Source organism: Trichomycterus rosablanca, chromosome 10 (assembly GCF_030014385.1).
Source record: "Trichomycterus rosablanca isolate fTriRos1 chromosome 10, fTriRos1.hap1, whole genome shotgun sequence".
NCBI lineage: Eukaryota > Metazoa > Chordata > Actinopteri > Siluriformes > Trichomycteridae > Trichomycterus > Trichomycterus rosablanca.
The window spans coordinates 16,102,249-16,116,540 of NC_085997.1; the positions used below are offsets into that span (position 1 = coordinate 16,102,249).

Sequence of the window (14,292 nt, forward strand, 5' to 3'; positions counted from 1 at the left end):
AAAAATTGTATCGTGAACCCAGTATCATGAATCGCATTGCATTGTGGGTAGAGTGTATCATTACATCCCTATTCTTTGGTAACTAATATAACACCATTTTCATTCACTGTACATGTTATTACAAAACAGAACCAGAATCGTTAAACACTGCAAAAGTCTGAGACAAAATAATGTCAGAATGTCAGAATAGTTGCATTTATATGCTTATTAACAATTCATTTATTATATTTTATTTCATTGTTTGTGTAATAAGCATAACCCAAGGCTGTTACCCAAGACAACTACAATTTAGTAAAGTAACCAAATCATTTAGCACATGTATAATTTTAATTAAGAAACATAATCGGTACAATAGAAGTTTAGTTTGCTACATATGAAACGTGTATAAACTCAGTGTTAAGGAAGTCACCTCTAAGCTAGATGATGTTCCTAAAAAAAGGCCATTAAGTTTAAACAGTATTTAAAAACCCCAACAACACTGCTACACCTGCTACATTTAAACAAGTACAAAGCGGATTCCAAAAAAGTTGGGACACTAAACAAATTGTGAATAAAAACTGAATGCAATGATGAGGAGATGGCAAATGTCAATATTTTATTCGTAATAGAACATAGATGACAGATCAGAAGTTTAATCTGAGTAAATGTAACATTTTAAAGGAAAAATATGTTGATTCAAAATTTCAGTGTCAACAAATCCCAAAACAGTTGGGACAAGTAGCAATAAGTGGCTGGAAAAAGGAAATTGAGCATATAACGAACAGCTGGAAGACCAATTAACACTAATTAGGTCAATTGACAACATGATTGGGTATAAAAAGAGCTTCTCAGAGTGTCAGTGTCTCTCAGAAGCCAAGATGGTAAGAGGATCACCAATTCCACCATTGTTGCGCAAAAAGATAGTGCAGCAATACCAGAATGGTGTTACCCAGCGTAAAATAGCAAAGACTTTTAAGTTATCATCATCAACCGTGCATAACATCATCAAAAGATTCAGAGAATCTGGAACAATCGCTGTGCGTAAGGGTCAAGGCCGTAAAACTCTACTGGATGCTCGTGATCTCCGGGCCCTTAAACGTCACTGCACCTCAAACAGGAATGCCACTGTCAAGGAAATAACAGAATGGGCTCAGGAATACTTCCAGAAAGCATTGTCAGTGAACACAATCCACCGTGCCATCCGCCGCTGCCAGCTGAAACTCTACAGTGCAAAGAGGAAGCCATTTCTAAGCAAGCTCCACAAGCTCAGACGTTTGCACTGGGCCAGGGGTTATTTAAAATGGAGTGTGGCAAAATGGAAGACTGTTCTGTGGTCAGATGAGTCACGATTTGAAGTTCTTTATGGAACACTGGGACGCCATGTCATCCGGACCAGAGAGGACAAGGATAACCCAAGTTGTTATCAACGCTCCGTTCAGAAGCCTGCATCACTGATGGTATGGGGTTGCATGAGTGCTTGTGGCATGGGCAGCTTGCATGTCTGGAAAGACACCATTAATGCAGAGAACTATGTTCAGGTTCTAGAACAACATATGCTCCCATCTAGACGTCATCTCTTTCAGGGAAGACCCTGCATTTTTCAACAAGATAATGCCAGACCACATTCTGCAGCAATCACAACATCATGGCTACGTAGGAGAAGGATCCGGGTACTGAAATGGCCAGCCTGCAGTCCAGATCTTTCACCTATAGAGAACATTTGGCGCATCATAAAGAGGAAGGTGCGACAAAGAAGGCCCAAGACGATTGAACAGTTAGAGGCCTGTATTAGACATGAATGGGAGTGCATTCCTATTTCTAAACTTGAGAAACTGGTCTCCTCTGTCCCCAGACGTCTGTTGAGTGTTGTAAGAAGAAGGGGGGATGCCACACAGTGGTAAAAATGGCCTTGTCCCAACTTTTTTGGGATTTGTTGATGCCATGAAATTTTGAAACAACATATTTTTCCCTTAAAATGATACATTCTCTCAGTTTAAACTTTTGATCTGTGATTTGTGTTCTATTCTGAATAAAATATTAGATGTTGGTACCTCAACATCATTGCATTCAGTTTTTATTCACAATTTGTTTAGTGTCCCAACTTTTTTGGAATCCGGTTTGTACAACCTACACTACCATGTCATGACCATGTTATTGTCATTGCAGTACACAAATAAACTGGATGTGAAGAGTGTGCCATAGAATTGTTTACTTCTCTTTACAATATCATGCATTACACCAAGTAGAATAAAAAGTGCCTTTAGGCTTTTGTTCTAGTTTAAATCACAGCGAAGCAGACTTCCCCACCCTAGTGGTCCCCTGGGATTTGGCTGCCTTTTGACTACACAGGGCCACACTTTGACCCCTCTAGGTCTCCATCTGTCAGTCCAAGCATGTTTAAACCACCTTTTGAGTAGGCAGCTGGGCATGAAATGGAATGTGTGTGCCATAAACAATGGAGTGTGTTGCTATTTGTTGATCCTTTCACCAGATCTCTCTTTTTTCTCCCTCTCTCTTACTCTGTTTTTACAGCATTGGGAGCACTCTGGAAAACCATTTGGAGAAAAAAGGTGCCAATAGTTTACATCGACTGGAAACTTTGTCTGAGGAGATCACTCTGAGTAAGGCTGCTGAAGTCTGGAGCCTTGCTGTAGACTTTAAGAAATGACACTGCGTTTAATATTGGAATTTGAAAAAATCCTCTTTGTGTAATCATATAGATATATTATTAATGAATGGTTATATAAATTATTGGTAGGTGTAGGTAATTAGTTATCTCATTGATTAAATAATTGATTGAATGTATTATTGATTTACTGATGTCTGAGCCTATAATAGAGCCAGTTTGTCAGAAAAGATACTTTTGTACTTTCAACATTCCTTCTTTCTTTTTTCTTTCTTTTTGTCTTTCTTTTTCTTTCATACTTTCAGCGTAATCTGTATTCATTTAAATGTGAATTGTATGTGGCTTGTCTTAAATAAAAAAAATTATAAAAATTATATATCTAATTGTAAATGTCTTACATTCATATCTTTTTTATTGATATTTTAGCTAAGAAAGGTGTATACATTCAAGCTTACTCTTATATAATTGCTATGGGCACAAAGCAGAATAGATATTTTTTTTCTTTTACCATGAATATCTTTGCAGTAACCGGTTTTCTGGATTGAACTATAACATTGGCTGCTTGTGACTAAATAAAAAGCAACTTCATATTCATAGCTGTTGTTTTAAATATGATGTTCAGGGCGGCACGGTGGCTCAGTGAGTAGCACTCACAGCAAAAATGTCTTGGGTTCGATCCCCAAGTGGGGCAGCCCGGATCCTTTTTGTGTGGAGTTTGCATGTTCTCCCCGTGTCCACATGGGTTTCCTCCGGGTGCTTCCGTTTCCTCTCACAGTCCAAAGACATGCAAGAGAGGTGAACTGGAGATACTAAATTGTCTATGACTGTGTTCAATATAACCTTGTGTAATGAGTAACTGCCGTGTCTCTCATGAATGTAACCAAAGAGTGTAAAACATGCCATTAAAATCCTAATAAAACAAACAAACAAATATTATGTTCAAAAGGTAAATATGAATTTTAAGGGCCCCACACACTTCTGGACCTCTGGCCATATATCCATAAATATTAATAAATATACATTTTTTTATTAGAATTTTTATTGTTGCTAATAATAATAATAATAAAATATTTAAGTATAAGGCATGTTCTGTCTATTACTAATGTAATATTATAGTCATTATACTGGTATTGAAATGCAATGGAAATTTGTATTATTATTAACGTTGTTACTGATAATATCAATAATAATAAAATATTTAAGTATAAGACATGTTCTGTTTTTATGTCTATTACTAATGTAATATTAATATTTATAGTCATTATAGTAGTATTGAAATGCAATGGTAAGTTGTATTTTTATTAATGGTGTTGCTGATAATAATAATACTGTCAATAATAATAATAATTATAAAATATTTAAGAATAAGGTATGTTCTGTTTTTATGTGTGTATTACTAATGTAATATTAATATTTATAGTCATAGTAGTATTGAAATGCAATGGTAAGTTGTATTGTTGTTGTTGTTGCTGCTGATAATAATAATAAAAATATATTTAAGTATAAGGTATGTTCTGTTTTTAAGTGTGTATTACTAATGTAATATTAATATTAATAGTGATTATAGTAGTATTGAAATGCAATGGTAATTTGTATTATTATTATTAACGTTGTTGTTGTTACCAAAAAACCGCTCCAAATTTCTGAGCTGCAACCAAACCTTGCTAGGCTAGACGCGCTTTTCGAGTCCCCCAATCAGAACGCGAAGAAACTTCTTAGTATCCGAGCAACCACCAATCATTGAGCGCGCTAGGAGGGTTTACTGAATTTTGCCGTGATACTGCATCTGTGCTGGTCGGTGATTGGCTGAGTCGGAAAAGGCAGGCTGTTTGATAGGGTTGTTGCTAAGAGATGCAGTTTCACTAGTGTGTATTTATTGTTGAATACTGAGCGCTTTAGCTTTAGGAGCTCAGTCAGTTTAAATCAGACAGACTGGAGTTATATCACACAACACTGTAGCTCAGTGTGGAAACAGCGCAGGTGCTCCAGCTGCTGATTCAGGATCAGGTATGTACAAGTTCACCTCCATCTTCTCGTTCTTGTGTTGTTTTTGGTGGTAAGAGAGTAAAGCAGAGCAGCAATGGAACCCAGTCCTGATGTGTGATATTATGTAATGTTGTTACTCGTGTGCAGAAAGAAACTAACGCACAGGTAGCGGTTGTATTTCAAATGACTCTTTATTTCCTTTATAGGAACAATACAAACGCTATGAAACGATGGCTTTTATACTTATATAACATGAGCTATAGCCAGCTTTAGATCATAAGAAAATGATTTTGGGCTTCAACCCCGATATTTGGCTTTGGTTTAGACTGCTGACGATCAATAACCGTCACAACATCTGTAGTAACGGTCGCTTGGTTACTGTAGCAACTTATTGTTGATGTTAATGTTACTGCGTTGTGTCCTGCCATACAAGTGTCAGAATACACAAAGACTGTTAAAAAAGAAGAAGAATAAAGGACGCTGATAAATAATAAACAATGTACTGCTATCTGATCAGACCAGACTCACTGCTTTAGTGGGCCAGTGATAGCTCAGTGGTTAAGGTACTGGACTAGTAAACAGAAGGTTGCCGGTTCAAGCCCCGCCACCACCAAGTTGCCACTGTTGGGTCCCTGAGCAAGGCCCTTAACCCTGAATTGCTCATTGTGTAAGTCGCTTTGAAGCGTCTGCTAAATGCTGAAAATGTAAATGAAAATGTAAATGTAAAAATACAAATACAGTAGTAATATAAATATCAGACACAAATCAGTGCCTGGTCTGATCATTAGGGATGTAGCGATACATTCTACCCTCGATGCGATGCGATTCACGATACTGGGTTCACGATACATAACACAATTTTAAACAAAAATTGCCTTTTATTATTTCTTTCAAAACATACTGTATTTGTGCTTATCTTTTATTTATCTGAATAATGAAAGTCCTTTTATTTTTGAGGTAGGTACAATCTATGCAAAACAATGCTGCACATTTCCCTTTTTGTGTAAAAAAAAACTGAAATGAAATAAATCCCACATTAAATAAATAAATGAATAATACAAATAAAGAAAGTATCCTCACATAAATACATTTGGCTGGAAAATTTGGAACCTGGCAACCCTGTAGTGACGTCAACCAGGCAAGGTAAGTAGCACCAGTGCCCTCTGCTGTTTAAAGTGATTTTTTTTTTAATCTATTTTTCCCCACTTTTCCCCCCAATTTTTTCTCCCCTATTCTAGTCGTGTCCATTTACTCGTATTGCGTCCTCTATACTGGTTCAACCCTTCACCGCTGACTGAGGACGCCTCTCAACTGACTTGCGCCCCCTCCGGTACGCAATCAGTACAGACTGCATTTTTCACCTGCACGAGTCGAGTTCATACACTAATGGACGCTGTGTACGGAGGGTCACACCCCCATCAGCATTATTCCTCAGCCCTGTGCAGGCACCAACAGTCAGCCAGCAGGGGCCACAGTTGCACCAGTTATGAGGACCTATGATCCGACTCTCTACCCTCTAATCCTGAACAACAGTCAATCGTTGTTCATGCTGCGTCGAGATTCGATGCGATGCATTCAGAACCCCAACTCTGGTGCGCTAGCGTACTTTACCGCTGCGCCACCTGAGCGACGTTTAAAGTGAATATCGATTCATTATACAAGTAAACCGATTTGAATCGTTACACATGTGAATCGATTTTTAACTGTCTTGTGGTGCATCGTTACATCCCTACTGATCATCCGTTGCTTTAAAAGCTGAAAGTGGGGCTAATTTATTTAAATGACTGAATATGCATTTATCACAGTATTTTTATAATTTATTTTATTTAAACGCACCTACTGAATACACACTGTCTATATGGATGCTCATGCGAATGAGCAATAATTTTTATTTGTTTTATACAATGATATTAATCCAAAAACACTTTACACAAGTCTAACAGCTACCCACAATACCTGGTTAATACACACAATCAATACGGATGCACCTGCAAATTAGTACTCTTCTTTTTTTAGGAATTTGGGCCTTAGATTGTCTGTTAATGGCTAAAACTAAGTAAATGTAAATGAAACTCTCTCTCAAAGGTAAACACTAATTTTAATGTTAAAACAGGTACTTACCCAACACATCCTACTTCGGCGCGCTGTGTGTGTTAAGGAGAGCGTGAGCTGTGTAAATAAGATTGTCTTTATTGTATTTTTTGTGCACTGCAAGCATCCGTGTAACCAAAAACAAATTCCTTGTATGTGTGAGCATACTTGGCCAATAAAGCCTGATTCTGATTATGTTTCTTTTCTTATTACTTATTAATTACTCACTTGTTACTTTGTCTTTGTTCAGACTGAGGGAGGATGCACACTACTCGCAGTCCCACATCTATCCAGTCCGGAACAGCTAGTGAAGGGCTGGATCTAAGCTTGACCGGATCACAGCTCTCCATGGGCCGCAGACCCAGCAGCGCCTCGCCTGGAAAACACTTCTGCCGCTCCATATCTGTGTCTGTAACCAGCGATGGACGAGGCAAACGCAACACACAGGCGAGTCTGCACCAAAGTTCCTTTCCTAGCTGCATGTGATTGGTCCTTACTAAGTCTGTGATTTGAAATAGTTTTTAATGTTAGTGATAGAAGGGGTTTTAAAAATTAGGCCTGGCTTTCAATTAAGGGTTCTGGCTTGCAAAAGATGTTCAATGGGGTTGAGCTGGCTAGTGTGGTTTACCACTGTGCCACCAGAGTGCCTACCTCATAATTTATTCTCTATAATTTGTTTTATACACATATGTAAGTGACCACTCGGCTACTGCGGAGATCTGGTGTTAGAATCACACCTGCGCTATTGGCTAGTTAGGCATGTACACAGACATGATTGGCTATGTCTGAGGGGGTAATAGCCAAAGTCCTGCAATCGATTGGCACCCAGTCCAGGGTATTCCTGTCTTATGGTCAGGGATCTGGGGGAACCTGCGATCCTGACCAGAAAGCGTTGATGACAATTAAAAAAATGAAATAAAAAACGTGTTAGCAACGGGTGTGACTGGAGTGCCAGAATTCAATAATTAGAATAACAGAAATAAACAGGGTCTAACATGCTAGCACTCGACTAAGTGTTCACGCTCATGAAAATCTCAGCAGAGCAACTGATCTGGCCAGGCATCCGCACAAACACAATTGGCCGTGTATGGGGGGAAGGACGGACTGGGTCTCTTCCCTCTGCCGCTGAGTAGCGGGAAGTCACATGAAGCTTAGCTTGGTTCTCAGTACACGATAAGGCTCTGTGTGGGAACCTAACACTGGCAGATGATAAGAAGTAGGCACAAATTGGACACGTGTCTGGGGGGGGGTAAACCTGCTCTCCTTGACCAGATTGGGAGTTGTGCAAGAGGGAGCAGATTCACAATCAGGAATTTGAAATCACTAGATTGCATAATAAAGGGGGGAAATCTAGAAAAAAGAAATCATTTTACTTTGTGTAGTAGTATGGACACCCAAGTTTGTGTTGGAAAGTCGTAAACGTGAAGGAAACATGACCATTCTTATGCATTTTGTCTTAGATATAATGACAAAAAATCCAACTACCACCCCTCAGGCAAAAGCAATGTATTATACTTCTCACTTGTTAATATGTAGTTTAGGGTTCAAGCTTGACTCATACATAATACCCTATTACAGGTGTGAAATTAAGGAGCAATGACAGTTACTTCATGTTATGCAGCTGTAATTATTTTGTTAATATTGGGTTGCTCCTCGTTGGTGCTGGCAGGTTGATGGTGGGTTTGGGAGTTCCCGTGCCATTAAAAACTTGCGGCGATCAAACAGCACTACACAGGTGAACCAGCAGGCCAACATTAGCCTCAGGTACGTTCCTTTATTCCTTGCTATTTTTGCTTTTTTATATTTTTGATGTGTTTGCAGATCACATGTGCCTCTTCTTTATGTGCTTTATTCTTCATCCTCTACTCATCCAAGCATAACTGTCTTTTCCAATAAATTGGTTCTTCTAATTTTGTGTCCAAAATAAGAAAGCAATATTTTGGTTATCAGGGCTTTGAGTGAGAGGTTAGGTTTGATTTGATCCAGGATTTATTGGTTTTTACTTCTTATGCGTATCATGCAGATGAACTTACTGACTGTTTATACTTTGTCACTTCTCTCTACCATTTTTATTAATTGAATAGGACCCCATAGCATCCACGCTGATCATTGGGTTATTTGGGTTATTTGAGTGTTGGACCATTCTTAGCACTGCAGTGACAGCCACATAGTAATAACGTGGTAGTATATATATTCTACTGGTATGAGTGCATTAGGTAAAGCAGTGATGTTGGGTTTTTCAATTGTTGGGAAGAAAATAGTGATCCAACCAAAACTATAAAGTATTTTATATTATATGACCCCCAAGGACCCCAATAGAACCCTGACAGACCAGATATTATTTGTGTGGTGGAGCGATTTCAGTTGTTATGGTATGATTGGTTCAGATTCAGTTGTGCTGCTGGGGTTTTTAAACAGAAAGGCTAGTACTGGTTAACCCGGATCTAAACAATTATGAATTTTTAACTTCTGCATTATTTCCAAACATCTGACACAGCTTTACAATGATATAATTGACAGCAAATCCCAAACTGCATCACTATTAAAGTACCCTTTGGTAACACATGAATGGTTTACTGTTTTTTGCTCCAGAGAGATACAGAAGCACTTGTTTTCCTATTTAAGATTTATTTATTCACTCATTCTTTCATTTTTATGTTTTGTACCACCGTTTTATTCCGGTCAGAGTCACGGTGGGTCAGTCTCTGCAAAATCACTGAGCACAATGCAGTAACAGACCCCTGACAGAACGCGCCTCTTCTGCCTAACATAGCTAATCATATTTGTATGTAGATGCCTGACCGGCTGATAGCAACCAAAACCCGAATTCCAGAGGTAGTGGGTTAGCGTAATTTAAAGCTGCGCTACCAGAGCGGCATCTGGGATTTCTGTTTTTATGTTTGTAATCTACCATGGTGTATACGAGGTGGTGTATACGAGCTAGTTTTAACTTAATATTTTCATTTTAAGCAATTGTTTAAGCAATTTCACTGAGCAATTGTAATATTTTTTCAGAAATGTATAATTTTAATAGTATGCAAATAAAAATGTCAGACAAATGTTATTTATATTATTTTACTGAATATATAAGCATGTGTACTAAACGTAATTCCACTGAGCTGTAAGGTGGATTGAACAAATCCTATCATCATCTGTTATTATAACCCAATTGTAGATCTTTAACGAAGGCTGATACTCACCATTCTGTTCCCAACAGAATTCTATCGGATTTCATAATAAAGCTTAACACTGTTTCAAATTTCTTTATTGATGTATTTGATCTAAGGCATGCCCAGGCATGTTAACCCAGTATGGTGCGCTCCTAACTACAGGCAATGTTAGGCTTGGGTGATCACTCCTAAACTTTTTTTTGGGGTGAGGGGGGTTGCACTGCTTGGAGGAGCAACAGCTGGGGTTTGGAAGATGGATCTTTTTACTGAAGACAATAGCCATTGTGAGCTTAGGGGCTGCGTTAGCAGTACAGACCAGGGCAGCAGGGGTGGCTTTGTGTTAACAGGGTGGGGGATAGAGGGAAGCCTCTTGGTTTTCGGTCAAATGAGGCCGCAGTGAAAGCAGAAGTGTGCTCACATGGGGAGCTTATTGTCTGGCAGCTGCCGTCACCCACCCCTCACTCTGTCATCTTGGATTCTATTGTGAAATTGAATGGAGGACGACCTTATGCTTATCAATAACTATTGTTTCCTGAACACCCTACCCCGAATTGTGGTGGAATGTGCTTTTCAAAATGAGTAGCGGGCTACTTTACATAGAGCCAGCTGGCGTTCTGGTGTTCCCCTTCGACATGTGCGTGGGTCAGACAGCAGGATAAGCAGCATATGTCTTATTTGCTTTAGTTCTTGATATTTCATGTCATTTGTATGTGCAGGTGCAGTTAGAGGCGATGACCATATGCCAGTGTGAGTTGTCTGTGTACTGTGCCTTCTCCAAAGGCATCTGTCTCATGAAAGCTCATCACATTCCAAAGCAGAGGCCTTATGCAGCTGTCCTGAAAAAGCATACATACACACATACCAACATGGGTGTATATATATAAAATCATCACATTGGAATATGTTTGTAACAAATGGCCATATTATGTTCCTACACACCATATGATTTACCATTAGTCATATCCGATTACCTGGCTGTACCTCTTTTCCAGCTGTACCTAACACACGTTCCCTCCCACACATGTGCAGTTACCAGTTACCTGCATGAGGCGGATTCACAGTATCATGTACGGAGAGTCACGCACCCGTCTCTGTGCAGGCACAATAGACCAGCCAGCAAAGACTGTAATTGCAACTGTAATTAGCCCTATCTCCCTTAGACATAGCCACTCATGTCTGCGGCAGACATTAGCCAATTGTGTAGGTGCCTGGCCGGTTGATAGCAGAGCTGAGATTTGAACTTGTAAGCTTGAAATCTCAGCACTGTTGGATGGAGTATTTTAATACTAAAGTTTTAATAGTCGTATTATCTATTTACACTAAATAGTTATTCAAATTGTAAAGCATGTTATAAAATGTAGGTCTGATTTCTTGACTCCATTCAACTTTGCTTATTAAATAATTAACATTTGAATACCAATTATTGGTGGATATGATTTTTCTTCCTGAAATTCCTTGTACTTTGCAAAAAAACATTTCCAGCCAAATGTCTCTTTTATGCATATTTCTGTCTCTCTGTCTCATTTTGTCATTCAGTGAGGACCATACAGAGGAGTTTATGGCTTTGTTTGACAGCAGCACAGATGGACGGCGGAAACTAGCCAGCCTCTCTAAGGCCTCTCCTGACCGGACAACATGGAACATTCTGGTACATCTCTACATTACATAAACGGCTTTATTATGTACTCCAGTAGTCCCATTACTACATTTAATAAAAAAAATTTATTTATCAATATTTATATATACACTGATCAGCCATAACATTAAAACCACCTCCTTGTTGCTACACTCACTGTCCATTTCATCAGCTCCACTTACCATATAGAAGCACTTTGTAGTTCTACAATTACTGACTGTAGTCCATCTGTTTCTCTGCATGCTTTTTTTTTTTTTTTTTTTTGCCTGCTTTCACTCTGTTCGTCAATGGTCAGGACCCCCACAGGACCACCACAGAGCAGGTATTATTTAGGTGGTGGATCATTCTCAGCACTGCAGTGACACTGACATTGTGGTGGTGTGTTAGGGTGTGTTGTGCTGGTATGAGTGGATCAGACACAGCAGCGCTGCTGGAGTTTTTAAATATCATGTCCAATCACTGTCCACTCTATTAGACACTCCTACCTAGTTGGTCCATCTTGTAGATGTAAAGTCAGAGAGGATCGCTCATCTGTTGCTGCTGTTTGTGTTGGTCATCTTCTAGACCTTCATCAGTGGTCACAGGACGCTGCCCACGGGGCGCTGTTGGCTGGATGTTTTTGGTTGGTGGACTGTTCTTAGTCCAGCAGGGACAGTGAGGTGTTTAAAAACTCATCGGCATTGCTGTGTCTTATACACTCACACCAGCACAACACACACTAACACACCACCACCATGTCAGTGTCACTGCAGTGCTGGGAATGATCCACCACCCAAATAATACCTGCTCTGTGATGGTCCTGGGAGAGTCCTGACCATTGAAGAACAGCATGAAAGGAGGCTAACAAAGCATGCAGAGAAACAGATGGACTACAGTCAATAATTGTAGAACTACAAAGTGCTTCTATATGGTAAGTGGAGCTGATAAAATGGACAGTGAGTGTAGAAACAAGGAGGTGGTTTTAATGTTATGACTGATCAGTGTATTTTCACTTTATGTAGAGTACATTATTTTTAGAATTTTTGTGGATCCATAAAAATCTAACCAGGGTTGGAGGCCAATGAGTAAATAAAGATGTCAAGCTGTAACTCTGCATCTAATGTGACTATAAAAATGTGGTCATACCCCATTCCAGCCATGTCCAGAGGTGGCAACTTGAATCAGCTATTTAAATTTGGATTTGATAGTAGATAAGAGGGATACGTTATTTGTATCCTGATTTGTCATGCGCATACATCTGTTATCTGGCTAGTTCTTGTCTTATAATTGAATTTATGTGTGTATAGTTTACTTATCTGAGGTTAAGAGGTATAGTGCTTCCCACTCTTAGCGATTTATGTTATGCAAATATGGCCCCAGATTAATAAGGTTAATGTAAGTGTATGTGTGTGGCTGTTTGTTTGTTTAAGGATGATCAGCCTCGGGCGTTCCCACTGCCCTCAAGCTCCCGCAGCACCTGCAGTATGGATTCCCCCACTGGCTCAAAGAAGAGAGATTCCAGCCTCTGTCTGGCTGATAATTTCACTGCTAATAACAGGTGAGCTTTGCTTGTCAGCACCATTTCTGACCAAGCAATAAGTTTGTCTGTTAATGTTTGTATTTTAACAGTAATGGGGCAGAACGGGCTTCACCACTGAGGCCCCAGGTGTTGCCCCACACCTGCAAGAATTGAAAATAAACCCAATTTGCACAAAACGAGGTCCTTAAACACATGGTTTGACAAGTCTGGTGTGAAGATTTATTTATTTATTTATTTATTAGGATTTTAATGTCATGTTTTACACTTTGGTTACATTCATGACAGAAACGGTAGTTACTCTTACACAAGGTTCATCAGTTCACAAGTTTTAACATAAAACACAGTCATGGACAATTTTGTATCTTCAGTTCACCTCACTTGCATGTCTTTGCACTGTGGGAGGAAACTGGAGCTCCCAGAGGAAACCCATGCCGACACAGGGAGAACATGCAAACTCTCCACAGAAAGGACCCGGGATCAAACCCAGGACCTTCTTGCTGTGACATGACAGTGCTACCCACTGAGCCACCCTTGCCGCCCCTGGTGTGAAGAAACCTGACCTGAACCCTAATGAACATCTCTGGGATGAACTGTAATGTTAATTTTGATCCTGGCCCTCTGGTCCAACATCAGTGCCTGACCTTACATATGCATATTTCAATAAATGGGCACAAATTCCCATCGATCTACTTCAAAATTTTGTAGAAAGCATTTCTAAAGGATTGGAGGCTTGTATACCCATATGTTTGCGATATGTTCAACAACCTCATGGTCAAGTGTCCACATACTTTTGTCCAAATAGTGTGTACAGGGAACCGCCAAGTATGGGATTGATATGAGTTGATTGTAACATGTTTGTAACATTTTCAGGAGCAATAAAGGAGCTGTTGGTAACTCAGTGACCACCATGCTACACAACAACCACACAGACAAACCCCTCACACCCAAGAGCTCCAACCAGAAACCCTGCTTCAAGTATGGATGCTTTATTTATAGACTTTGTCCATCCTAGATAGTAAATTATTCTCTTTGGCTCATGTCTTTATCATCATTGCTTGCTTGTGCTTTCTCATAACAGTAACATAATCAAAGCCACAGTGAATGATGAAGGGACTCTCGAGAGCAGCTCTCTCACTAAGTCTCAAAAGAACTTCTCAGCTTCATCAGGCACCAATAACAACGTTTCCAGCTCCCGAAGCCCACGTAGCCCTCGCGGGACAGGCAGAAAGGCGGTTACCAAGGAGGATGCTGAGAGGTTAGCTTGTGTTTTTTGCTAGCTTACAAC

At 39.5% G+C, this 14,292-nt stretch overlaps 2 protein-coding genes across 4 annotated transcripts in view; both read left to right on the forward strand.

The window, feature by feature from the left end:
- Window positions 1-2,943, forward strand: part of rnf213b (ring finger protein 213b) — a 64,442-nt gene extending 61,499 nt beyond the window's left edge. Inside the window, exon 62 of the mRNA XM_063002879.1 lies at window positions 2,512-2,943. Within this exon, the coding sequence (XP_062858949.1) occupies window positions 2,512-2,647 (136 nt within the window). The 3' untranslated portion in view covers window positions 2,648-2,943. The remainder of the gene's footprint in view (window positions 1-2,511) is intronic.
- A 1,598-nt stretch (window positions 2,944-4,541) lies between these two features.
- The window catches only part of cep131 (centrosomal protein 131), a 38,839-nt gene continuing 29,088 nt past the window's right edge, over window positions 4,542-14,292 (forward strand). For all 3 annotated transcript variants that reach the window (XM_063002880.1, XM_063002882.1, XM_063002881.1), the window contains exons 1-7: window positions 4,542-4,612; window positions 6,933-7,129; window positions 8,352-8,446; window positions 11,389-11,500; window positions 12,898-13,025; window positions 13,878-13,982; window positions 14,086-14,262. In XM_063002880.1, the coding sequence (XP_062858950.1) occupies window positions 6,944-7,129; window positions 8,352-8,446; window positions 11,389-11,500; window positions 12,898-13,025; window positions 13,878-13,982; window positions 14,086-14,262 (803 nt within the window). In that variant the 5' untranslated portion in view covers window positions 4,542-4,612; window positions 6,933-6,943. The remainder of the gene's footprint in view (window positions 4,613-6,932; window positions 7,130-8,351; window positions 8,447-11,388; window positions 11,501-12,897; window positions 13,026-13,877; window positions 13,983-14,085; window positions 14,263-14,292) is intronic.